This window comes from Arvicanthis niloticus, chromosome 30 (genome assembly GCF_011762505.2).
Source record: "Arvicanthis niloticus isolate mArvNil1 chromosome 30, mArvNil1.pat.X, whole genome shotgun sequence".
In the NCBI taxonomy this organism is placed as follows: domain Eukaryota; kingdom Metazoa; phylum Chordata; class Mammalia; order Rodentia; family Muridae; genus Arvicanthis; species Arvicanthis niloticus.
Genome location: NC_133438.1, coordinates 1,706,844 through 1,734,433, shown reverse-complemented (window position 1 = coordinate 1,734,433; position 27,590 = coordinate 1,706,844). Strand labels below are relative to the sequence as shown.

Genomic DNA, 27,590 nt, shown 5'->3' with positions numbered 1-27,590 from the left:
ACCTTGCCTAAAGAGAGGCTAGGAAACCTCAGGAGAAGGGGTTACAACTTTTAATGGCTCTGGGATTTAGTGTCAATCCACCTGTAATACCTGATGATCAATATTTTCCCCACAGCCTACAAGCCCAGTGTGGTCTTAGCCTCAGGTGCTTTATCAAGGGAAATTTCCCAGATAAAAGTCCCTGTCACTGCTATCCATTGCCCTATATGGGGCTGTCCTGTCATTGGCTTTTGGCCCCCTAGCAGGCATGTGGCTGTGCAGTCTTCTTCATGCTCTCTTTGGCTGTTCCTCTGGCTCTGCCCATTCTGGACCAAGAGCCTGGCTGTTGCCAAGGCAGAGCCCTCAATTTAACCGTCCTGGAGATGTAATGATTGGGGGCAGCTTCTCTATCTTTCAATTCTCTAATGGTACCCTGTCTAATTTCACTGCCCCACCAGCTGAGCTGCAGGATTCAGAGTAAGTGCTGGATGCAGGGTATGGGTCTCTGAAAAATCAGAAGCAGCTTTACAAGGTTGTGTGAAGCTTTGGATAAGGGTTGATTCTCAGACCCAGCTACATGGCCACCTCATTCCTCTGTGTAAATGAAGTAGCTCTGCTGCTCCCCTTCTGCATCACCTCTCTCCATCTTTTTTTTTATCTATAACAGATTGAAATATACACTGCTCATGAACTGGCTCTAATGTATGTGTTCCACAGGTCAGGTATGGGTTCTTGATTCTTTTGTATATCATTCCTTCTTAAATTAGGGTCCAGGTAGGTATGCTTATTGAATGAATGATTGTATAATTAATAGATTTTTCAGCAACCCTAAACCCCTGTGGTTCCTCTCTACTGTATTCCTTTTGCTTGATATTTTTTCTAAGAATCTTGTGTTGCCTACAACTCTAGTTAGTCAAAGATAAACTTGAATTTCTACCTCCTGGGATTATAGAAGTGTACTACCACACTCAGTTGATGAGGATGTAACTCATGAACTGTACCATATCAACAACTCATCTTTTTCAATTTTTGTTCCAGCATTCCCAAAATATTATTGCATACAGTATTTCCCAACACAGCATTTCTGGTTATTATCAATTTTGAATGTTTATACTTAGTTAATTGTATTTCAACAATTGCTGAATATGGGGTATATGACTGTACTCCTAGGACTCAGAAAGATGAGCCAAGAGATTGTTACTTTCAGCCAAGATTAAGAAACTTTGTGTGACCCGAATCAAAAACAGTTATTAAGAGTGTTTTCTAGAGGAATTATCATCATTTTGTATTCAACCACAAATGCAGAAGATTTGTGTTTCTGCATTTCACTTTTAACAATATTTAAATGACTTTTGTTCTGTGTGTGACTATATCTCACTTGGTACTAAGACTAGTCTGGAATTCTTTGTGTAGTACAGGTGGCACCAAGTATGAGATTACAGGCATAAACGACAAAACAACCTTTCCTAGTTTTGGGGACAGTGTCTGTCTGTGTAGATGACACTGTCTAAAAGTTAGTCTAAAAGTTACTATCTGCCTGCTTTCACATGAGTGCTAGAATCACATCATGTACTACCATACTTGGTTACCATATTATTTTTTAAGCCAATGAATAATAAAGTATGTATTGAGTAAAGTGCAATACTTTAAAAATGTATACATTCTAGAATAATTAACAAAACTCACCAAAAACTCACTTTGTGCCCACTTATTTTTTAGTGATGTGAACATTTAAAGTCTAATGTAGGAGATTGAGAAGCAAGAATGAGGAGTAAAGATCTTGAGGGCTGGGGAAATGCCTGAGTTGGTGAAGTATCTACTGTGCAAACAAGACCTGAGTTTGGATTCCCAGAACCCCAGTGAAAGCTTAGCATGTTGAGCATCTATAGCCCTGGTTAGGATCAGTGAGATAAGAGGACTCGTAAAGATTGCTGGTCAGCAGACTAGCTGAATGGATGAAGTCCAGGTTCAGTGAGGTAACCTGTCACGTAAAGTAGTATGGAGAGGAGTCATGAGATGGCTGGCTCATGGGGTAAAGTGCTTAGCATGCAAGCCTGATGCATGACCTGAATGAGCTCCTCCTGGAACCCACATAAGAGTGGAGGAAGAGAACTGATTCAGAACCTTGTTTTCCTGAACTCCATGTGTTGCAGTATGTGTGGGTCTATAAAAACACATGTTCAAAGAATAATGATTTTTAAAGGATGGAGAAGCAATTGAGAAAGGTATCTTGATATCACATCAACCTTTACATCTGCACAGGGAAATACACCCATGCACACCACACATACATACACATGCACATGGTCATGGATGTACACACACGCATACACATCCAGCATGGTTGAAGGAAATACTAAAAGCTGACCTCTAGATTATACATGCATGCATACACATACACAAGTAAAAGAAGTTCAAGTCCATTCTCAGATGTGTGACGTCAGACTAAGTGATATGAAGACTCAGACTTAAAACAAAAGCAAATCAACTCTCAATATTATCATTTTTTAAAATTTAATTAAAATGTAACATCAGTTGAATGTAGTAGCACACACTTTTAATCCAAGCATTCAAAATGCAAATGCAGGTGGACCGCTAAATTTCTGGCCAGGTAGGGAGATTCTGCTGTCTCAACCAGCCCAGAAACATATCCTTCAACCCTTCCTTAAGCACCTTCCATATATACCCTCCCTTTCAAATTTTCAAATTTATGGCCTTTAATTCTTTAATTATTACATCTGCATAATTATGTAGATAAATATATATACATATATATATACATATATATATGTAAATATGACCCATTGAGTAATTTTAGTATTTTTGTATGTATATGTTTTAATATGTTTTTATTAGACTTACTCTTTGATGATTACATATGTTTATATGGTACTTTTAGTTTATTCTCATTCTCCAGCCCCTCTTGTTTTTCTTCCATACTTGTCATTACCCTTCACTCTAAAGATCCCTTTACCACATTTCCTGTCTTTTTTTGTACCACTGGTTTTAAGTGGGGCTGTCATATGTGTCATATGTGTCCATTGGAGCCTTGTGGGGCCCCATGTTAGTTACAGGACTGAAGAAAATGACAGTCTTTAACTCAAAATTCATCAGTTGCCAACAGCAATGCTTTCTTTCAGCAAGAAGGAGTAAAGTCAAGCAAAAAAAGTTTCCAATGCATAGTTGGCTGTTGACAGGCTCACATGTGTGCAGTGTGAGTCATGTCCTGGAGGCAGCATTTCACTTCTCATTCCCATATCTTCAGGCTCTTACTTTGAGCATTTATGAAATAGATGTTAGTTACTAAAAGTTATAATCAATAATACTGTCCACAAGATAGTTTTTTGTTTCCTTGGAACAAGGTCTCGCTATATAGCTCTGGCTACCTGGGTCTGGCTATGTAATCCATTGTAGTCTCCAACACACAAAGATCCACCTGCCTCTGCCTCCTGAGTGGTGGAATTAAACAAATGGACCCCATTCATGTGATAGATCTTCAAATGTCCCTCCTGTCTTCTGAAACTTTCTCTCTGGTTACTGTCTCTGCATTCCCTCTGGCTTCCCTTTGACCCTTCTGGAATGTTCTCCTGTGCACATTTCTGTACAAGTGTTGTGGAGATGTGCATTTTTACTCAGTTCACTTGAGTCATTGTGTTTATTCTTGTTTCATTATGTCCCATAACAAGGAATAAATGTGGGCTTCTCTTTCCCTCAGTGTCTCCATATGGAGCTACCGAGTGGCCCAGAGTTTCGTCTTTGCCATTGAGGAGATTAATAGGAGTGCTCACTTGTTGCCCAATTTGACACTGGGCTTCTCCATTCGAAACTCTGGGGACTCAGTGCACGGAGCCCTCTATGAGACGATGGGATTTCTCACAGGACGGGAGGAGCCCATCCCCAACTACACATGCCAGCATGTCTCTCCTCAGGCTGCCTTGGTTGGGGACACACGGTCATCTCTGTCTGTCACTATGGCAAGACTTCTGGGGCTGTACAAGTTTCCCCAGGTAAGTTTCTCAAACCCTTATTCCTTCATAAATATAGTGTAATCTCTTAATTATGGTAGTGAAATTTAGATGATGTTCACAGTAATGAGCCCCTCTATTGAAGAGCAAGATTCCCTGAAATATTCTCTATGTCCAACATGGTTCTCTCCTCCATGTATAGATACTTAAAAGAGAACTATTGTCCCCTGCATTGACAAAAAAAAACTGAAACACTCTTTTTTTCTATTTAAAAAATATTTTTAAATATTTAATTATTTTTTATTATATTTTATTTTAAATATTTAATTATTTTTATTTCATGTGTATTGAGTACTTTGCATATATATATATATATATATATATATATATATATATATATATATATATATATATCACATGAGTGCCTTGTGCCCATGGAAATAAGAAAAGGAATTGGAGTCTCTAGAACTATAGTACCATATGATTTTAAGCTGTCCTAATGGTGCTGAAAATTGAATCCAAGTCCTTTGAAAGAGCAGCAGGTAGTGTTAACTAACCACTTTGCCATCTCTCCATTGATTTATTTATTTATGTATTTATTTATATATTATTGTTATTATTGTGTGTGCTTGTGTTTGCACACGTGTGTTTGTGACTGAAGACCCCCATACTCGGGAGACCCTTCCTCAAGCCTCCGGAATCGCGACCACCCAAATATCACAAGAAACCATACCTGGATGCAATCAGCAGAGGTTTATTAGGGGAGGAGCCGGCGGTCAAAAACGACAAGCTCTTTAGCTCCAAGAGCAGGGTTTTTGGCCCCATGTGGTGGGTTAAAAGGGTCTTTTATAGCATGGGGTGGGGGGAAGAAGGCATTTTCGCGCGCTTACACATGATTGGTTGTTTTACAAATTTTGAACATAGCACTGGGAAGACCAAGGGAGGGGTAACCAAGAACAGTAGAACATTTCAGAGAATCTAGCCCAAATGATCTAGAGTCATGTGAGATCACTCTGCACACTCATTCTTCTCAAAAATGTGGTTTTCACCATGCTATTGTGTCCTATTCTGCCATTTCAGATTACTATCTTTATTTTTTCCGGCTATAGGGCTATGGCCCCACCTAGGTGATAGCATCTTTATCTGTAGTCAGGAATGCCTTCCTGCCTTGGGCGAGGCTTGGGGAATGTAATCCAGCAAGTGTCCTTTACCTGGAATGTGAAGGCCTGAAATCTTATTTTCAGTTCCGAGTTCTGTAAGGCGGAAAAATCTACACATATTTCATAAAATGGCCTTTATAATTTTCACTCTACAGTGACTATATGTGCTCCACACCAATGCCTTGGTGCCCTTTTGAATGTCAGAAGACAACCTTTTGGAGTCAGGTTTTTCTATGTTGGTTCTAGTGATTCAACTCAGGTTTCCAGATTTTGTGGCCAACACCTTACTCTGAAGAACCATCTTTCCAGCTTACTGGGAAAATTTATCAGTAAGCTGGTCTATCTATAGGAACTATAACTCGACTTTGAGTCTATGCAGTTGGGTTTATGCCACTAGCTCCCATCTGCCCTATTTATGTTCCCATCATTGTCATTCTCACAAGGGTACCCATATCTGACAATCATCTCTTCTGTTCATAGTTTTAACAGGTGACTTGAGGAAAATTTATCAATTTAAGATGAACACATCTGTGGCTTTTGCCTTGGCGTGATCCCTACATGTGATCTGAGAACACTTTAATCTTCTTACAGAGACATCACCTCAAACAAGTTGGCTACTTTATCCCATCATTATTACTTTGATACAACCTCTAAACTACTTTCTGTCTCTGTGGATCTGTCTTTTGTAGAAATTTCATCTGAACAGACTCACTATACCTGGACAGGCTTCTTTCACTGAACATAATTTCAAGGGTCATCCATGTTGTAGCATGTGCCAACATTTTACTCCTTATCAGCAATTATTAAGTGATACAGCTCTGAGTGGAATAGTGTTCTGGCAGTCAAAAGCCAAGGAATACCACAAAGTCACACTGCACAACAAATCGCACACAGGAGATTTACTGTGAGGGAAGAACCCAGGCGGGTGGCTGCCTCTGCTCAGGTGAGAAGCAGCAGAGAACTGAGCAGAAGACGGGGTTTATATAGTGTTTCTTGGGGGTAGAACCTTCCAAGTCAGAGCTTTCCAGGGTCAGGATTGATGGGTTTTCAAATCCAGAGCTGTGGGGGTGGGGGGGAAATGAGTTCAAGTCCTGGGTTTGGGCTTTTCACACTGTAGGGCAGGAGTTGAGTTAAAGTGTTCTGTGGGTGAAACCTGGTAGTTGAAGGTCCTCAGAGAAAGGCTTTGGATACTCCTGTGCCTTGAGAATTTAAAATTGTAATTTTTTTATGTAGAGACCATCTTTTGCTTATCTATTTATCCCTTTTAAGTTCATATCCCTTTCAAGGTGAAATATGCCCATGTGTTTGGAGACTTCTCCAGCCCTGGGCCCATGTTAGATGGTTATGAAACCTTCAGGAGGAGGTCCACTGGATGTGGACCTTAAGTTTCAATACATGATCCCACTTTGTATTTTTTCTGCTTTCTGTTCCACCAAGATAGGAGGAGGTAAAGATTCCCAGGTGCACATCTGCTACCATGGAAGTGTATGCTGCTGTGTGTATACTACCATGTGGATTATATTTTCTCAAACTGTGAGCCTAAAGCACCTCTTCCCCATTCAAGTCAGGTATTTTGGTCACACCAAAGAACAATCATTACTTCAGCTGTTTCGTCTTTGTGAGGCTCATGCATACTGTTTTCTGTGAGTAGCAGGTATAGGGCTTTTCTTTCTTTCTTTTCTTTTTTTAATGCTTATATACTTTTGGCCATCTTAGGAATGTATATAGAATTGCAGAGCCAAATGACAATTGTGTTGAACCATAGAATCAATTGCTAAAATGTTAAAATGTTAATTAGCTTTCCTTGCTGGGACAGCCATATCTGACAAGAGAGAGAGAGAGAGAGAGAGAGAGAGAGAGAGAGAGAGAGAGAGACTCTCTTTTAAGCAAAACCTGTCAATAAATTCATAACTTTATTCATATCTGTATGCTTGTCTGTGTACATGTGCTTGTCTGTCTGTGTTTGTGTCTGTGTCTCTCTGTTTGTCTCTCTGTGTATGCACATTGAAGCAGCATCTCTCTGTGTAACCAAACCTGACATTGAACTCTTTTTTTCCACTGCAACAACATGAGGTTTAATCATACTGGTGCACCAGGACTCTCTTGCATGTCGGCAAGAGAGCCCTGAAAAAGGGCTGGGAGTAGTTCTTATACAGAGTGCGTGAGGGCAATCACAAAAGCTAACTCAGATTTCAGATTCGCACATTACTTTCTTCTATTTGCCCAGGTTTATTACATTAAGGGTATGGCTTCCTGACCACCTCCCATCCTGGAATGTGTCTCCATGCTCTGGGCCTTCCCCACCCACAGGTGGGTCCCCTTCCCTATGGTCTGAGGAATGTTAATCAGCCTCTTCCTCTTCTGAATGTAGGTCCATCAAGTGTCCTCTGACTAAGGAATGTGCCCCTCCCGGGATGTGTCCTGGGACAGTGGGATTCTTTTAATCTTAAACTTAAACCAAGACCTGAAAGTCCTACATTCCAACCTTTTTCTTGTGGGTGATTTCAATCCTGGAATCAGAAGCTGTCATTTACCCTAAGCCCCACCCTCTAAGACTACATCTGGGACACGGTTTAGATTTAAAAGTCACTTATCTCTGACATTTGGGTAATTTCTGCCCCTGTGCCTCTAGAGTGGAGATATCTCAGGAGTCAAGGCCTGCTTGCTCTTTGACCTTGTAGAACAGCAAGTGATCTTGAGCTTGAGGGGGTTGCTCAGGTGTCTGGCTGTTCTCCAGTTGGCATTAGGCACGGGTGCTGGTTTGAGTTATGTGAAGTCAGGCAGTTACTCTATCTACTTCAACTGAGTCAGATGGTCAACAGCACTAGGAACAGCCTCTTAGTAGCCTGAAAAGTCATTTCTGGGGTGGGGGTGAGTCAAGAGCTGGAGTCAAGGGAGTAGGAGTCTCACACAAGAAGAGTATTTCGGGCTTGGAACAGGGACAGGACAAGGAACACCACCCAGCCAGCACCAATTTCTGAGGGCAATTTAGTTAAGGTCACTTTTTATGGTTCTGTTACCTCTCTCTACCTGTCCTGAGCTCTGGGGACAGTATGAACAATGGAGCTTTCAATTAGTCCCCAATATCTCTTGTAGAGTGAAAAATTATAAAGGCCATTTTATGAAATATGTGTAGATTTTTCGCCTTACAGAACGCAGAACTGAAAATAAGATTTCAGGCCTTCACATTCCAGGTGAAGGACACTTGCTGGATTACATTCCTCGAGCCTCGCCCAAGGCAGGAAGACATTCCTGATTACAGATAAAGATGCTACCACCTAGGTGGGGCTATAGCCCTATAGCCAGAAAAAGTAAAGATAGTAATCTGAAATGGCAGGATAGGGCACAATGGCATGGTAAAAACCACATTTTTGAGAAGAATGCAGGGCGATTTCCACATGACACTAATCATTTAGAGTGAGTACCTCTGAATTGTTCCACTGTTTTCATGTTTTGTTTCTTTGACAACCCCTCACCCCCCTTCCCACTCCCCTGGTTTGTGGTTTTTCCCTTTAAAACCCTCCAAGGACTGGCTGAGGTCATCAGACCTTGACTCCAGTGCGAGTACCTGGTCAGACCGCTGGCCACCAGCTCTTTCCCTAATAAACCTCTGCTGATTGCATCCAGGTATGGTTTCTTATGATCTTTGGGTGGCCGCAATGTCCTGAGGCTTGAGGAAGGGTCTCCAGAGTTTGGAGCTCTTCACTCTGACAATCTCTGATTTACCTTAAAAACAAAAGGAAGGCTGCTATCTGATCGAATTACCTCAGACACTTGAAACCTCGGGAAGATTGCTTTTGCCATTGAACTCTTTCTTAATCTCGTTCATCAGATCCTGAGTGCTGTGCACTGTCATGCTCAGAGAAGAAGCATGATATATTAAACATTTTTAAAGAACTTCTTATTTTCCAATGTGTAGGGCTACAAGATAAGCTTCAGTTAAATTCCAGGAACTGAAGAGATATCTCAGTTTAAGCCCCTGGAAACCTGGTGAAATAAGAAAAACAGTCCTCCATAATTTTTTTCTGACATCTATGAATCATCAAAGGCACACACACACACACACACACACACACACCATAATATCATAACAGACAAATTTAAAAAGAACAACTCAACAGTTGTGTGCAAACCAGAGAGTCAAATCAAGCCTAGCTGAGATTCAGGAGCAAAATATGAAGTGGAAAGGATGGATATTGAGGGGAGAACAAGAACTGTGGTTCTGGACTTCACTGCAGGAGCCACAGGGATGTCGGGGATGATGAGCCATTGAGGGGCACATAACGGATTGGTAGAGACAACACAATTCCCAAAGCATGATGTTCAAGTGTGTTCACAAATATCTTCATGTTTTAGATTTTAATACACTCTTACTTGTATGTGTATATGTCTGTGTGTCTATTCTACAGTTACCAGGGGAAGCCAGAGACAGCATGAGATTTTGTGGGGCTGGAGTTATAGGCAGTTGTTAGCCCCTTGATATAGGTGTTGAGAATCTAACTGAGGTCCTCTACAAGAAGAACAAGGGCTTGAACTGATGAGATACCTCACCTAATCCCTTCTTCTCATAATCAAACCAGATTTCAGCTTTCACCTGAGTCCAAGAACTCATCCATTCTCATATTACCTGGCCCTTCCTTGACAGGTCAGTCATGGATCATCACTACCCAGCCTGAGTGACAAGATCCAGTTTCCATCTTTTCTTCGGACCCTAACTAGTGACCTTACATCCGCCCATGCAGTCACCCAGCTGATAATGCACTTTCAGTGGTCCTGGGTGATCATTCTGGCCCAAGATGATGACTTTGGGCAACAGGCAAGCTCTCTAGCCACTCAGATGCTAACCCTAGCTAGTGTGTGCATTGAATTCCATCTCCATGTCCCTTCCCATCAGTCCTTGGCTAAAATTGAAGAGACTATCCAGAAGATGCAGAAATGTACAGCCAGAGTTGTTCTGGTTTTCCTAAGCAATTCAAATTTCCAGCTCATCCTGCATGGTTTACTGGCTGTTTCTGTCTTGGGACAGGTGTGGGTAAGCAAGGACACTTTGCACATGGCACTCGCCTTAACTATTCCAGGCATTTCCCAGGTCTTGCAAGGCACATTTAGCCTTTTGCCTCTTAGCAGCAGGGCAATTGGCTTCCCTGAGTTCCTTGCTCACCTGCGCCCCAGCCAGACCCCAGAAGACATGTTTATAAAGAAGTTCTGGGAGTTCACCTTTGAGTGTACATGGCCCAACCAGAACATCACAGTGACAGAGGGTGTTCAGCTCTGCTCAGGGAATGAGAGTCTGAAAAACAGGCCACATCCTTTCCCAGAAGTGAGCAAAATTGATGCTGCTTATGCAGCTGTCTACAGCATCGCCCATGCCCTGCATGATATGCATGAGTGCCAGGATGGGAAAGGTACAGACTCCCAGGACTTCCAGCCCTGGCAGGTAAGAGAGATATGTGTGGCATGGATGGTTCCGGGGTGGTCAGGGAACAGGAACATATACTAATCTACAGACCATATGCTTCATCAAGGATGTCTCATCTTCTCAACTGAGAAGCACCTTAGAACCTGCATTGGATAAGATACCATGCTACGTGTGTGATCTCAGGTGATCCCAGTCCCTATGGTGTTACCTGACTTAGCCAATACATGATACCTACTAAATTAAAATTTCAGATATTACATTTTTCTACTGTCCCAAATTTGAGTTTTTATAAACAGAAGATGATTTTTAATATAGTCATGATGCAAATCAGAACTTCAAACAAATAGTAAATGCCATTGGTGGGTGGGTGGGTGGTTAGTTGGTTGGTTGGTTGGTTGGTTGGTTGGTTGGTTGGTTGGTTGGTTGACTGACTGACTGATTGATTAATCAGTGTAGGAGCATATGTGTATAGGCATGCAGTAACATGTGGAGGGTATGCACAGGTGTGTGCAAACATGTGGAAAGGTCTGAGAATGATATAAAAAAATTAACCTTCAACACTCTTCTACCTTATTCCTTCATGCATGGTCTCTCACTCAAACCCAGAAGTTATTTATATGGCTAGTCCTGCTAGCCAGCCTACTTTGAGCATCTCCTGTCTCCACTCTCTGAAGCTGTAATTACAGAGGAGCTGCCACATTCGTCTGACATTTAGGGGTTCTGGGTATTTGTAATCCTGTGCTCAAGCTTCTGTAGCAAGTGCTTTAAACACCAAGCCAACTCCCACATCCTTGCCATTTTTTTTGTATTTTAAAGTATTATTTGATAATTTCATACTTTTTAATTAAATTATTTTATTTACTTACATTTCAAATTTTGCCCCCTTCCTGGTGCCCTTCTTGCCAGTCTATGTAATGGATGCTATCTGTGGAAATATGTAGAGCTCTGGTCCAGCCAGACTGGCCAAAGACCAAAGGGTTGCACTTTCAGAAGGGGAGAAGAAACCAATCTTCCAAGGCCAGTGCTGCTCTGGAGTGGCAGGACACTATGTGATGGGCTGGAATGAGCCGGGAGGGGGAGTTGGATCTGGGCAAGCTGCTGGGTTTCTTCAGCACTGCCACCCACTAATGCTCCAGATTTGGTGCAGCAGGGTGCAACCTGGAGCTAGGAAAACAGCTTCTGCTAGCCGGTGGGACATGGCAGCTAGGAGCCAAGGCCAGGACCACTGAGTGGGAAGTGACCAGCAAAAGCTTAGGAAAAGAACTCTCTTCCCCAAAAGTGTTACCACTCTTATATGACCAACACTCTCAGACAATCTTTGATGAAATAACTTGCTCTTTATTCCTTGTAGACAGTCTTATACACATATTGGGGTAGGTTGGGGTAAAAAAGAGATGTTTTCTATTGGCTTGGTCTGAGAGATTAGGGATACCTCATCTGCATGTGGAAGGGATTCCAGAACTGCCCCTACATGACTGATTGTCATGAAACTCTCCACAGGGTGCTGTGGTCATGAATTCCAGGACAGGAACCTGGTCAGAGTAGGTCAAACAGCTACCATCCTCAAGTATGAGCATACCTGGGTTTCTGAACCCTCTTGACCTTACTAAGTGTCCAGGCATGGTCCACTGCCCCAAATCCACTTCCAGGAGTTCTTTGCCCCATCCCCCTCCCCTTTGCTTTTGAGTAGAAACTCAACCCACCTCCACCCACCTCCACCCCACACCTGCCAGCATCCCCTTTTCTCTGGGGCATCAAGTTTCTACAGGATTAGGTGCATTCTCTCCCACTGAGAACAGACAAGGCAGTCCTCATACATATTTGCCAGGGACAGCCTATGTATGCTATGGGATTGGTGGTTTAGTCTTTGGGAACTCTGAGGGGTCCTGGTTAGTTGATGTTGTTGTTCTTCCTATGGGGTTGCAATCCCCTTCAGCTCCTTCAGTCTTCCTTCCAACTCTTCCACAGGGGTCTCTTACCTCAGACCAGTGCTTGGCTGTAAGTATCTGCATCTATCTCAGTCAGCCTCTGGTAGAGCTTCTCAGAGGGCAGCAGTGCTAGGCTCCTGTCTGCAAGCACAAGATGGCATCAGTAATAGTGCCAGGGTTTGGTGCCTACACATGGGATAAATCCCAAATTGTGCCAGTGACTGGACGGCCTTTTCTTCCATCTCTGCTACATTTTTGTCCCTGCATTTCTACTTTAGACAGGAACAATTCTGTGTCAAATTTTTTGAAGATGGGTGAGTGGACCCATGCCTCAACTGGGTCCCATATCTATCTACTGGGGGGTGGTCTCTTCAGGTTCCATCTCCCCACTGCTGGGCATTTTGGCTAAGGTAATCCCCACTGAGTCCTGGGAACCTCTCACATTTCAGGTCTTTTGGACTTTCTAGAGGATCCCCCTGGCCCTCACCACTCTTGCTGCTACATATTTCCATTCATTCTCCCAACCCTTTGGGCTTCTCTGCTGTCTCCCTCCATACCTCCACCTCCTTCTACCTCCCATGCTTATTTTGTTTCCCCTTCAGAGTGGGATTGAAGCATCTACACTTGGACTTACCTTCTTGTTAAGCTTCATATGGTCTGAGTTGTATCATGGGTATTCTGTACTTTTGGAATTATATCCACTTATCAGTGAATACATACCATGCATGTCCTTTTGAGTCTGGGTAACATTACATGGGATATTTTCTAGTTCCATCCATTTGTCTTTAAAGTTCATGATGTCCTTTTTTAATAGCTGAATAGTATTCCATTGTGTAACTGGAACACATTTTCTGTATCCATTCTTCAGTTGAGGGATATCTGGGTTGTTTCCAGCTTCTGGTTGTTACAAGTAAAGATGCTATGAACATACTGAAGCACATGTCCTTGTGATATGGTGGAACATTTTTTGGTAGATGCCCAGGAGTAGCACAGCGGGGTTTTCAGATAGAACTATTTCCAATTTTCTGAGGAACCACCAGATTGATTTCCAGAGTGATTGCGCCCTCACCACCAGAATTCACAATCCCACGAGCAATGGAAGAGTGTTCTCTTTCTCCACATCCTCTCCAGCATGTACTATCACTTGAGTTTTTGATCTTGGCCATTCTGATTGGTGTAAGGTGGAATCTCAGGGTCATTTTGATTTGCATTTCCATGATGACTAAGGATGTTGAACATTTCTTTAAGCACTTCTTGGCCATTTGAAATTCCTCTGTTGAGAATTCTCTGTTTAGCTCTGTACCCAACTTTTTAATAGGATTAATTGGGTTTTTTTTGGAGTCTTAACTTCTTGAGTATTGTTTGTATATTTTGAATATTAACCTTCTATCAGATATAGGGTTGATGAAATTCTATTCCCGATCTGTAGGTTGCCATTTTATCCTATTGACAGTGTCATTTGGTTTTATGAAATCCCATTTGTCAACTGTTGATCTTAGAGCTTGAGCCACTTGAGTTGTGTTCAGAAAATTTTTCCCTGTGCAAACATGTTTGAAGCTGTTTCCCGTTTTCTCTTCTATTAGATTCAGTGTGTCTGGTTTTATATTGAAGTCCTTGATCCACTTAGAATTGAGTTTTGTACAAGGTGATAAATATGGATTAATTTGAATTCTTCTCAATGCAGACCACCACTTAGGCCAGCATGATTTGTTGAAGATGCATCCTATTTTCCAGTGGATGGTTTTGTTTTGGTTTTTTTTTTTTTTTTGTCAAAGACCAAGTATTAATAGGTGTGTGGGTTTATTTCTAGATCTTCAATTATATTATATTGATCAACCCATCTGTCTTTGTACTAATACTATGCAACTTTTATCACTATTGCTCTGTAGTTCAGCCTGTGGTCAGGGATGGTGATTCCCTCAGAAGTTCTTTTATAGTTGAGAATTGTTTTCACTATCCTGTGTTTTTTGTTTTACCATATAAAGTTGAGAATTGCTCTTTCCATGTCTGTGGAGAATTGTATTGGGATTTTGATGGGAATTTCATTGATTTGCATAGATTGCTCTTGGTAAGATGGACATTTTCACTATGTTAATCCTACTGATCCATGGGTAAAGGAGATCATTTCATCTACTGAGATCTTCAATTTTGTTCTTCAGGAACTTGAAGTCCTTAACATATAGATCTTTCATTTGCTTAGTTAGAAGTATACCAAGATGTTGTATATTATTCATGGCTGTTGTGAAGGGTGTTGTTACCATAATTTCTGTCTCAGCCATTTTTTATTTGTATAAAGAAAGGTTACTGATTTGATTGAGTTAAGTTTATATCCAACCACTTGGCTGAAGTTGTTTATCAGCTATAGGAGTTCTCAGGTAGACTTTTTGGGCTAACTTATGTATACTACCATATCATCCACAAATAGTGATACCTTCACTTGTTCCCTTCCAATTTGTTTCCCTTTGATCCACTTTATTGTGGGAATGTTTAGATAGTTTTCTTGATTTAAGTTTGGTACATTGTATCTGTCTGTAAAGTCATTCATTTTCTCTAGTTCTCCAGTTTTGTCAAGTGTGGGCTTTTGTAGTAAGATCTAATGTTTTTTGAAATTCCTTAGTTTCTGTTGTTATGTCTCCCTTTTCATTTCTGATTTTGTTAATTTGGATACTTACCCTATGCCTTTTAGTTAGTTTAGTTAAGGGTTTCTCCATCTTATTCATTTTCTCAAAGAACAAGCTCTTGGTTTTGATTCTTTGTGTTGCTCTCTTTGTTTGTAATACGTTGACTTCAGCCCTGAGTTTGACTATTTCCTTCTGTCTATTCCTTTTGTGTGCGTTTGTTTCTTTTTTCTAGAGCTTTCATTTCTACTGTTAAGTGGCTAGTATAAGATCTCTCCAATTTCTTTATAAAAGCACTCAGTGCTATGAATTTTCTTCGTAACACTGCATTCATTGTTTCCTATAAGTTTGGATATGTTGTCTTCATTTTCACAGAATTCTAAAAAGTCTTTAATTGATTCCTTTATTTCTTCCCTCACTTAGTTATCATTGACAGAGAGTTGTTCAGTTTCCATGAGTATGTGGGCTTTCTGCTGTTTTTCTTGTTATTGAAGTCCATCCTTAATTCATGGTGGTGTGATAAAATGCACAGGATTATACCAATCTTCTTGTATCTGTTGAGGCTTGTTTTGTATATGATTATATGATTAATTTTGGAGAAGGTTCCATGAAGTGCTGAGAAGAAAGTATACTCTTTTGTTTTACAGTGAAATGTTCTATAAATATCTGTTTAATCTATTTGGCTCATAACTTTTGTTAGTTTCATTGTGTCTCTGTTTAGTTTCTCTTTCAATAATATGTCCATTAGTAAGAGTGAAGTATTAGTAATAATAGTCTCCCACTATTATTGTGTGAGGTTCAATGTGTGTTTTGAGATTTAGTAAAGTTTCTTTTATGAATATGGACACCCTTGCATTTGGGGCATAGATGTTCAGAATTGAGACTTCATCTTGGTGGGCTTTTCCTTTGATGAGTATGATGTATCCTTCCCTGTCTCTTTTGAAAATTTTTGATTGAAAGTCTATTCTACTGGCTATCAGAATGGTTACTCCAGCTTGTTTCTTGGGTACATTTGCTTGAAAAACTTTTTTCCAACACTTTACTCTGAAGTAGTATCTGTCATTGTCACTGAGGTGTGTTTCTCATATGCAACAAAATGATGGATCCTGTTTACTTATTCAGCATTTTAGCCTGTGTCTTTTTATTGGGGAATTGAGTAAGTCCACTTATTTTGAGAGATAATAAAGACAAATGATTGTTAATTCCTGTTAATTTTGTTCTTGGGGGTGGTATTGTGTGTGTGTTTCTCTTTTGGGGCGGGGGTTGTTGTGGGATGATTAATTTCTTTTGTTTTCTTGGGTATAGTTACCCTCCTTCTGTTGGAGTTTTCCTTCTAGTATCATCTGTACAGCTGGATTAGTAGAAAGATATTATTTAAATTTGGACTTGTCATGGAATATCTTGGTTTCTCTACCTATGGTGATTGAGAGTTTTGCTGGGTATAGTCGCCTGGGCTGGCATTTTTGTTCTCTTGGGGTCTATATGACATCTGTCCAGAATCTTCTGGCTTTTAGAGTCTCTATTGAAAAGTCTGGTATAATTCTGATAGATCTGCCTTTGTTACTTGGCCTTGTTCTCTTACAGCTTTTAATATTCATCTTTCTTTGTTCTGTGTATTTTGTGTTCTAATTATTATGTGGTAGGAGGATTTTCTTTTCTGGTCTAATCTATTTGCTGTTCAATAAGTTTTTGTGCACTTATGGCCATCTCTTTCTTAGGTTAGGGAGGTTTTCTTCTATGATTTTATAAAAGATGTTTTCCGGCCCCTTGAACTGGGAATCTTCACCTTCTTCTATTCCATTATTCTTAGATTTAGTTTTTGGGGAGCTTTTTACACTTTGTATTTTCTTTGACTGTTGTGTTGATATCTTATATGGTATCCTCTACACCTGAGATTCTCTCTTCTACCTCTTGTAGTCTATTGGTGATGCTTACATTTGTAGCTCCTGATCTCTTTCCTAGGGTTTTCATCTCCAGGGTTGCTTCTATTGGTGATTTATTTATTGTTTTTGTTTCCATGTTTAGGTCTTGAGCCATTTTTTTTCAATTCCTTCACCTGTTTGATTGTGTTTTCCTGGGTTTTTTGAGGAATTTATTTGTTTCCTGTTTCAGAGCTTCTACCTGTTTGCCTGTCTTTTCCTGTATTTCTTTGAGGGAGTTATTTATATCCTCCTTAAAGGCCTCTATCATCTTCATGAAACAATATTTTAGGTAAGAATCTTGCTTTTCAGGTGTACTAGGGTACCCAGGGCTTGGTGTGGTAGGAGAACTGGGTTTGATGATGCCAAATTATACTGGCTTCTGTTTCTCATGTTCTTGTGCTTGCCTCTTGCCATCTGTTTGTCTCTGGTGTTAACTGGCTTTGGTGTCTTTGACTGTAGTCTGCCCCCTTGAAGGCATGTAGAGCTCTGTAAATAGGTTAGACCAGGTTTCCTGGGAGTCAAAAAGTGCTGTCTCTGGTTATGATGGGCCTTCTGTGTACCTGGTTAGAGCAGTCCTCCTGTATCTCTGGTTAGGGTGAACATCCTTTGTCCCTGGTTATTTCTGACCTCCTTGGAGACAGGCAGACTATGTGGTACAATCTGCCCCAGGTGAGGTTGCAGCCCAGAGGGAAGATAGGGCTAGGGCAGATGTGATAGATCCCACATCTTCTGGGCTCTGTGGGGGTCCTATCTGATATAGGTGTTAAGATGGGAGTCTTCCTGTGTTCCTGGTTATAGCAGACCTCCTAGGAGACATGCAGGCAATGGGATATTGGAAAGAGGCAGGTATGCCAATCTGGTGGAGGTGCAGACCAGAAGGAAGATGGTGTTTGGACAGAGAAAATAGCAATTTCATACATTTATATAATGATTTTTATGCATTTTAACTCCACCCTATCTCTATCTACCTGTCTATCTTCTGCAATCTACTGAGGGTAGACATGCTAAGATTGGTGGCCTAGGGGGAGTATGTTTTAATTACCTCCATTCAGGTGACTTGAATTTCTACTGTGTGCCTGGAGAAAATACATATGATTTTTGAGCCATATGAATAGTGATAGTTGTTAGTATTTTTGGCTGAGAGTGACCGATTCGAAATTACATGACACCTAGTTTGGTGATCCAAGCCTCCAAGCACATAGGAGGTCAAGGCAAGAGAATCAGATTCAAGGTCAATCTGAACTACATAGCAAAATATTGTCACAAAATAAACAAAAGGAGGTTGGTGATTACTGTGTGGGTAATCTATGGAAAATGTAAAGTAGAAGGAATGAGAAGCAAGAAAAGGGTTGAATATAGTCTGAGTTCTCTGTCAGGAAATATCTGGGTTCCAAGCAGAAAATGAGAAATTTTTACCATGGAAAGAAGTAATAGCATTACATATGGCAGGGACAGCATGTACCAATACCCTAGAGTGGAGACAAACAAGAAGCACCACATTGTGATGTTTGGGGATTTAAATTTAAGGCTGGTGAGATGATAATGGAATTTGTACCCAAGCCTAAGTTGGATTCCTGAAAAACATGGCAGCATAAGGAGATAACACAACTGATAACTGTCCTCTGAAATGCCTTAAGTGTGTGAGCTGTATGCACCCACGTAGAGAGAGAGAAAGAAAGAGATTTAAGATATCTAGATTAGTTATTATAAATTATTACTTTATAAAAGCTAGAACATTTTTGTGAATCTCTAAAAATATCATACATTTAAGCCCACTTATACCTACTGGCTACTGGCTACTGGGGCCAGTCCTAAGATGAGGAGGCTTTGTATCATTGCAGAGGCAATGACCTGTGAAATTTTGGATAAGACCCTGGATACTGGTACTGACCAGTCTACAATATTTCCTATTCTTCCTCAGCTGCTTCATACCCTCAGAAAGGTGCACTTCAAGACTCCTGATGGAATTGAGATTATGTTTGATGCCAATGGAGATTTGGTGTCAAAATTTGACATTCTCCAAGGGCAGAGGATTCCCAAGGGCATATTCCATTTGGTCCATGTAGGCATCATAGACCCTCAAGACTCTGCAGAAAACAAAATGAAGGTCCATTTGAAGGAGAATATCCATGTAAGTTGCCTAGATAGAGATGACTCTTGTGTGTTACTGTGTTAAAGTCACAGGAAAATTCAAAGTGCATGAAATAGATGCCACTCTGGATAGGACCAGTCAATCATAACTGACTATACTCTTTACCTCATAAAAGAGCAGTCTCCGAATGATACTCACTTACCAGTAAAAATAAATATATCAGAGCTGGAGTTAGAGAGATGGCTTAGCAGTTAAAGTGTTTGTTATGCAGACATTAGGTCTCCAGAACACTTGTATATGTGGATTGGGCAGTGTAGTCCACCTGTAATTTTATTCTTGGAAGTTAAAGACAAGGATATGCCCCAAACAAGCTAGCAACTAAGACTCACCATATCAGTTATCTCAGGGTTTTACTTTGTTCCTCAGTGTCCATAGTAGAAAAGATATAGAGGGTGATTCCCAACATTATCCTTGGGCCTCCACATGCACTCATACATACATGCACATGATCAACATATAAATGGAAAAACACACATACACATAATTACACAATACAGCTTGTGTAAATAGGGGGAAAGAACATGCTAGAGTCCCAAAATAGAATCAGAATCTGTACCTGGTGATCTTTTGAGAGTATTATCATTCTCTATGTTCAGGACCTGCTCTGTGAAGAAGAAGCTAGTGACTCACTAAACCAGACACCTTCCCATGGGCCAACTGAGAAACAGACTCAGCAGACACTCTCAAGTTACTTGCTGTGTTAGATGTTCTCAACCATAATAAATACCCTAGAAGTGGTTTGAAGTGAAGAAAGGTTTTCATTGACTCATGGTGTGAGAAGTCCAAGGCCAGATGGATCCATTGCTTTGAGTATGTGTGGTTGAGGCACTATGTCTTGGCAGCAAGAATGTGTAGTGGAAGAGGGTTCCCAATTCATGGGACCCAGGAAGTGGGAGGTAGAGCTATAGATAGATTAGATAGATAAACAAGTTAGAACTTACTTGTGCGTAGCCCCTGTTACTCTCTTCCTCCAATTAGGCCCCATGTCCTATTTCTACCTACAATAGTTCATCAAATTATGAATCTACTGAGGAATTGATCCATTGATTGTCAGATGCATCTGTTAATAATGGTCCAAAATACACAAGACTTTGGGAAATAATTTGAGGTGTAAATGCTTACATTTACTAGCACATGTTAATAAATTATCTATTTTGAGATAGGCATATCTATGTGTGTAATCTTCTGCATAGAAATGCTTCGGCTTCTTGTCCTATGCCAGAAAACAAAGAATCTCTTTCCTTCTGCAACTTTGTCTAAGTTTGTCCTGGTGGCATCTCCAGTCAATGGTGACCTTAAGGATTTCTTCATTAGAATGGGGTTCTGATTCATAGGTTTGTTAAGTATGAAGGACACATGCTAAGTGTTCAGAGGATTCTTATGGAATACTTCTTAATGTTCTGGACCTGGGGGTTGTTTTACTCTCTTCTTCTATGACAGAGATTTCAGGATTCTGCACTGTTATTTTGATAATCCTTTTCTGAAGTTGGAGGTGTGCTAAAAGAAACTTAATCAGCCTTTGCAGGTCTCTACTGTGGAAGTGGGGGGGATGTGTGTGTGGCTGTGTGGCTGTGTGTGTGGCTGTGTGTCTGTGTGTCTGTGTGTATGTATATATGTGTGTGTGTGTATGTGTGTCTATATCTGTGCCAAGGTGTTAAGGAAGTTGCTACCTGCAAATTTACTTTTTCTGAAGCTCAAGAATACTTAATTATTAGAGTATATGCAAAAATAACAAACAGGGCAGTCAAACTGTAAATCTCAACAGCTTCACAAAGGAGGGAGGTGGAGAAAAGGAACTGAGACAGCCATGTCTTCTGAGTTAGGCATGGGGTCCACCAAGCAGTCACAAGGCTGCAGGGGACTTCAGAGAAAGAGAAAGAAAGCCAAGAGTAGCAAGGGAAGCATGCCCAGGTTATGGGCTATGTCCAAAAGAAAGAAAGAAAAAGAATAAAGAAGGATACATAAAAAATGATGGGTTTCTGAGTAACTGAGACAAACAGGATGACTTGATACAAAGACATGGCAGTGCTTCTGTAATGTCTGATAATATTATAGTTTCTTTTCAGAGTTTATTTTGCATGTATGCATATTTTCCTGCATATATCTTATGTCTATACCTGGTGTCTACAGAAGCCAGAAGAGAAAATTGGATCCTCTGGAACTGGGGTTACAGTGTGAGGTGCTCTGTGAGTGATGAGAATTGCACCCTGCTTCTCTGAGAAAGTAGTATGTACATCTGAAAGCTTAGCCGTCTCTGTAACGCTGCACCTTCAGTTGTTGATGTAGGTACAACAAAGAGATTGAAAGACTGTTTAGCTAAGTTTTTGAAGTCATTAGCCAAGGAAGCTATATGTAGCCCTTCTCCTATTACATACGGTGGTGCTTCTATAGTCTAACATCTCTTAGAATACAAATGTTTTCTGAAGGACATCTCATATAGTATGCTGGGAGGAGACTGTTCTGTTATGCTTCTCAGGGTGAGGCTAAGCATGATTTCCTGGAGAGTCACAATGACACTATGCTCACTGTTACTAGGTGCCCACCTCTGTGTGCAGTGAAAGCTGCCTTCCAGGGTTCAGCCAAGTGCCCCGACTAGGAGCCCCCCACTGCTGCTTCGATTGCCGTCCATGTCCCGAGGGACAGTTCGCAAACCAAAGAGGTAAGGGCATATGGACCCAGAATCTGAGGGACCCAGAGAGCACTGTGAGCCTGCTGTATTTCTCCTGTTCTACTGCTGCGCAGAGAAACGATGACCAAAGAGCATTGACTGACAGAAGAGCATTGATCTGGGGGTTTACTAGGAGTTTTAGAGGCTGAGTTCATAACCATTATGACAGGAAACATGGCAGCAGGCAGGCAGGAGTGGTACTGCAGTATTAACTGAGAACTTATGTGCTGATCCACAGGCCTCAGTGGGACAGAGATGTGGAGAGTGGACATGGTCTGGGATTTTGTACTCTCAAAGACCATAGTCAGAAACACATCTCCAACAAGGCTAGACCTTACAATTCATCATTTACAGTCTATCAACTAGGAATCAAACATTCAAAATATATGAACTATGGGGGTAATTCTCATCTACTGAGATGAAAACCACTGTGCTCATCTACTGAGATATTACATAATCTCTGCTTTATGTGGACATTTGGAAGAAACACCATTGAGTATATCACTATTTTTATTTAATTTTGTTTTTATTTATTACTATTTTATTCACTTTTCACCCCATTCACTGCCCTCCTCACAGTCACACACACACACACACACACACACACACACACACACACACACACACAATTTTTCTACCATTCCCTTCTCCTCTGAGTGGGTGGGGGCTCCACGGGTATCCCCCTACCCTGGCACATCAACTGTCTGTGAGCTATACACATCCCCTCCCACTGAGGCCAGACAAGATAGCCCAGCTACATGAACATATCTCATGGACAGGCAACAACTTTTGGGATAGCTTTCACTCCAGTTATTCAGGACCCACATGAAGACCAAGCTGCATATCTGCTATATAAGTAAAGGGAGGCCTAGGTCCAGTCCATGTATGTTCTTTGGTTGTTGGTTCAGTCTCTGAAAGCCCCAAGGGTCCATATTTAGTTTATTCTGTTGGATGTCAATCTAGACCACTATACCCAGCAAAACTCTGAAACACCATAGATGTAGAAAACAAAATACTTCAAGTCAAAGCAAAATTAAAAAAAAGAAATCTATCCACAAATTCAGCCCTACATAAAATACATGGAGGATAAGTACATTCAAGAAAACACAGGAAATAATAATTCTATACTAACAAAACCAAGGGAATCACACATATACACAGAAACACCCACAAACACATAAACATACTAACACCACCAACATCAAAATAACAGGAAATAACAATCACTTGTCATTAATATCTAGCAACATCAATGAGCACAGTTCCCCAAGAAAATGACACAGAATAATAGATGGATGTCAAAATGAGATCCATCATTCTGTTACATGTAAGAAATATACTTCAGAATTAAAAGATAGATATTACCTCAGAGTAAAGGGCTAGAAAAAATGTTTTTCAAGGAAATTGACTCAAGAAGCAGGCTGCAATAGCCATTCTAATACCTAATAAAATATACTTTCAACCAAAATTAGTCAAAAGAGACAGGTAAGGACATTTCCTACTCATCAAAACAAAAATCTACCATGGAAATCTCTCAATTCTGAATATCTATGCCCCAAGCACAATGGCACCCACATTTGTAAAAGAAATATTGCTAAAGTTTAAAATCACATATTGAACCCCACACATTAATAGTGGGAGACTTCAATAGCCCACTCTCAGCGATTGACAGGTCATCTGGATAAAAATTAATAAGAAATAACAGAACTAATAGACATTATGAATCAAATGGGCCTAACAGAAATCTATAGAATATTTCAGCTAAACACAAAAGAATATACCTTCATCTCAGCACCTCATGGATTCTTCTCCGAAGTTGACCATATAGTTGGTAACAAAGCAAACATCAACAGGTATAAGAAAATTGAAATGATGCCCTATACCCTATATCTTCTCAGACCACCATAGTTTTAAGCTGGACTTCAACAAGAGAAACACTAGATAAACCTACACAATCATGGAAATTGACCAACTCTCTACTCAATGATCTCTGGGACAGGGAAGAAATAAAGAAAGAAATTAGAGACTTTCTAGAATTCAATGAAAATAAAGGCACAAGATACCCAAATTTACGGGACACAATGAAATCAGTGCTAAGAGGAATGTTCATAGCACTAAATTCCTTCATAGGAAATCAGAAAGTTCTCATACTAGTAATTTTAAAGTATATCTGAAAGCTCTAGAAGAAAAAGAATTGAGCACACCAAAGAGGAGTAGAAGGCAGGAAATTATCAAAATCAGAGCTGAAAGCAGTGACTTAGAAACAAAGAAAACAACACAAAGAATCAATGAAACCAAAAACTGGTTCTTTGAGAAAACCAACAAGGTAGACAAGCCCTTAACCAAACTAACCAAAAGACAGAGAGTATATCCAAGTAAACAAACTCAGAAGTGAAGGGAGAGACCTAACAACAGACGCTAAGGAAATTCAGAGAAATGTTACATTTTACTTCAGAAGCCTGAACTCCACAAAATTGGAAAGTCTTAATGAAATGGATGATTTTCTAGACAGATACCACTACCAAAAGTTAAGTAAAGATCAGGTAAACTACTTAAATGTCCCCCATAGCACTGAAAGAAATAGAAGCCATCACTAAAATTCTCCCAAACAAGAAAGAAAAATATTTTTAAAAAGCCCTGGGCCAGATAGTTGTAGTATAGAGTTCTACCAGACTTTCAAAGAAGAGCCAATATTCCTCAAACTAAATTCCACAAAAAGAGAATGCTACTCTTATAAAATTCTTTTTAAGTAAATGCTACTCTTATAATTGTTCGTAAGTGCTTTATTGAGTAGGACAAGTGGATGATCCACAATTTACAGCCTAACGGATTGTCCGATAGCAAACACTGCTTACCCTTTGGCCCCATATCAAGAAACATAGCGTCACAGGGTGATAGTGCTACAGGCCTTGAGTCCCAGCATTGGGAGTCAGAGGATGGCTGATCTTTATAAGTGAGTTTGAAAGCAGCCTGGTCTACAGAGTGAGTCTGAAAATGGCCAAAGCCACATCCAGAAAAACCCTGTCCATCGAGAAAAAATGAAAAACAAAAAATAAAAAGAACTATGGTATAAGCTACTTCCACAAGTGTCTACAGACCTTATAAAAAATACTTGACTTCCATGCAGACTGGTGAATTTCATTTGCTTTTGAAAGCTCTTGTAAGTGGAACTGAATCATGCTTGTTCTGTTGTGACCTCCTTCTTTCTCTATTAGTTAGGTCTATCCCGGAGGTTGAATGGCAACAGTCTACCACATTCTGGATTGTTTGTATACAGAACTTACTCCTTTACACGCTGAAAGCTGAAAATGCAAAGCCAAGTCGTCCCCAGGATGTTTTATTTTCCTAAGTGGCATGGGGCATGGGATGTGTGTGTATGCATGTGTCCTGAGTTGCGTGGGGGAATGTGTGTGTATGTATATGTCCTCTCTTTTTAGTTTGTTGATTATCTTTGAGACAACATCTTCCAATGCAGCCCTGTCTGGCTTGGAACTCATTATTTTAAACAAGCTAACTAACCTCTAACTGATAGAAATTCACCTCTTTTGCCTCGCAAGTGCTGAGACTAAGTCATGTGCAGCCATATGCTGCTCCAACTCCCCCTTCTCATTAGAATAGCAGTCCTGTTGGAACTAGAGTCTACTCTGGTGACTTCATTTAACCTTTAGTACATCACCTGCAGTTGACTTGCTGTGAAATACAATTCCCACTTTGAGATACTGAGGAATATTATTATTTAAAGTAAATTTTGGGGGCATAATCCAGTCTAAAATATCTATTAATATAACTTTTTACTATTGAAAAAAATGAATCACTAAAAAGCTCACATAAGAGAAGGTTCTTGTGTCCAGGCACTGTAGTCTCCAGGTTAAATTAGAGATCTTGTCTTAACAACTAATAAAGAGAGGGTCTGGAAAGATGGCTCAGCAGTTAGAAGCACCCACATAGTGACAAATAATATATATATATTGGTTGAGACAACTGAAATGTTTGACTAAAAAATAATAATGTGTGGGAAATTATTGAGACTCAGTATGTGATGATAATTTCTGTTCTCCACGTACATGTGCATCCACAACAAATATGTATGAACATATAAGGATGCACACACATACACACATGCACGCATGCACACACACACACACACACACACACACGCACACACACACCAACTCACATAAGTTAGATATAGTGGGGCAATTTTCTAACCACAGCACTTAAGAGGGTAAGGAAGGAGGCTGAGGAATTCAAGGTAATCTGTGACTCAGCCAGTTCAAGGCTAGGCTGAGTTACAGAAGACTCAGTTTTAAGGCAGAAACAAAACCCTCGCATAAAACAGATATAGAATGTGAAAGTTTCTCTTTGTGCCTCTTCCTCTATTATCAATCCCAAACCTGGACACCAAGAATAATTCACAAATACATGAATTGATGAAAAAGCTGCAAGAGCAATTAGCACTCAGGATACCTTACCTTAGAGCTAGTGTAGTTCCTATTGTATTACAGATATTGTCTGTGTGTCTCCCATAGACATGAAGAGATGCTTTCCGTGCCCCAAGGAGCAGTATTCAAGCCATACAAGAGACCATTGCCTGCCCAGAACAGAGATCTTTCTGGCCTTTGAAGAACCACTGGGATTCATATTGGCTTTGATAGCACTCTTCCTGGCTGGTCTGGCTGTTCTAGTTCTTGGAGTGTTCCTAAAGCATCGGGATACACCTGTGGTCAAGGCCAACAACAGAACTCTCAGCTACTTCCTCCTGATCTCTCTTTCCCTGTGTGCCCTGTGTGCCTTGCTCTTCCTTGGGAGACCCACAGTCACCACCTGCCTCCTTCGTCAAACCACCTTTGCTGTAGTGTTCACAGTGGCTGTCTCCTCTGTTCTGGCCAAGACTCTCACAGTAGTCCTGGCCTTCAGAGTCACCAGGCCACAAAGCAGGATCCAGGTGTGTCTGAGCCCTGGTGCTTCGGCCTCGGTAGTCCTCATTGCTTCCTTCATACAGGTTGTTCTTTGTGGGGTGTGGTTGGCCACCTCCCCACCATTCCCAGACAGGGATATGGTCTCAGAGCCCCGGCACATTGTCATCCAGTGCCAGGAGGGTTCTGGTGCCACCTTCTTCTGTGTGCTGGGCTACTTGGGTTTCCTGGCGGGGGGTACCTTCTCTGTGGCTTTTCTGGCCAGGGGCCTTCCAGATGTCTTCAATGAGACCAAGTTCCTCACCTTCAGCATGCTGCTCTTCTGCAGTGTCTGGACAGCCTTCCTGCCCCTGTACCACAGTGCCCGAGGGAAGTCCACTGTGGCTGTAGAGATCTTCTCCATCCTGGCATCCACTGCTGGACTTCTGGGTGGCATCTTTATCCCCAAGTGCTACCTCATCTTGCTGAAACCGGAGAAAAACACCCTTGCCTGGCTAAGGCAAGGCCACCAGGCACAGCAAGAAAAACAGGGTGAGATGCTCCAGAGGAGGCATGTCCCCAAATCACCAAAAAGTCTCAAGATCTAGTCCTCAGGGGAGTCACCAGGACCAAGTGAATGATTTCGGCTCACTGTTTTTGTGTGGATCAGAAGGTATTTAAAAGACAGATCAAGATTAAACTGACATACTTAGGACAAAACAAAGTATTGCTAGATTTAAAGTGGGTTTATAGATGGTCACTGACTATTCTCTTCATATGTATTGCTAAAAGTCATCACAATTAAGGAACTTGGAAAAAGAAACTTGGAATATTGTTCAATGGGTAAAAATGCTTGCCAGTTAAGTATGGCAATTTGACTGTGA

General features: G+C 40.8%; 1 protein-coding gene across 1 annotated transcript; it reads left to right on the top strand.

The window, feature by feature from the left end:
* The first annotated feature begins 247 nt into the window (after window positions 1-247).
* LOC143440548 (vomeronasal type-2 receptor 26-like) lies at window positions 248-27,314 on the top strand. The gene is made up of 6 exons (XM_076927387.1): window positions 248-456; window positions 3,695-3,986; window positions 9,750-10,541; window positions 18,913-19,122; window positions 21,679-21,802; window positions 26,341-27,314. Exons 1-6 carry the CDS (start codon window positions 248-250, stop codon window positions 27,312-27,314), a joined length of 2,601 nt encoding a protein of 866 aa, XP_076783502.1.
* Window positions 27,315-27,590: the final 276 nt, after the last annotated feature.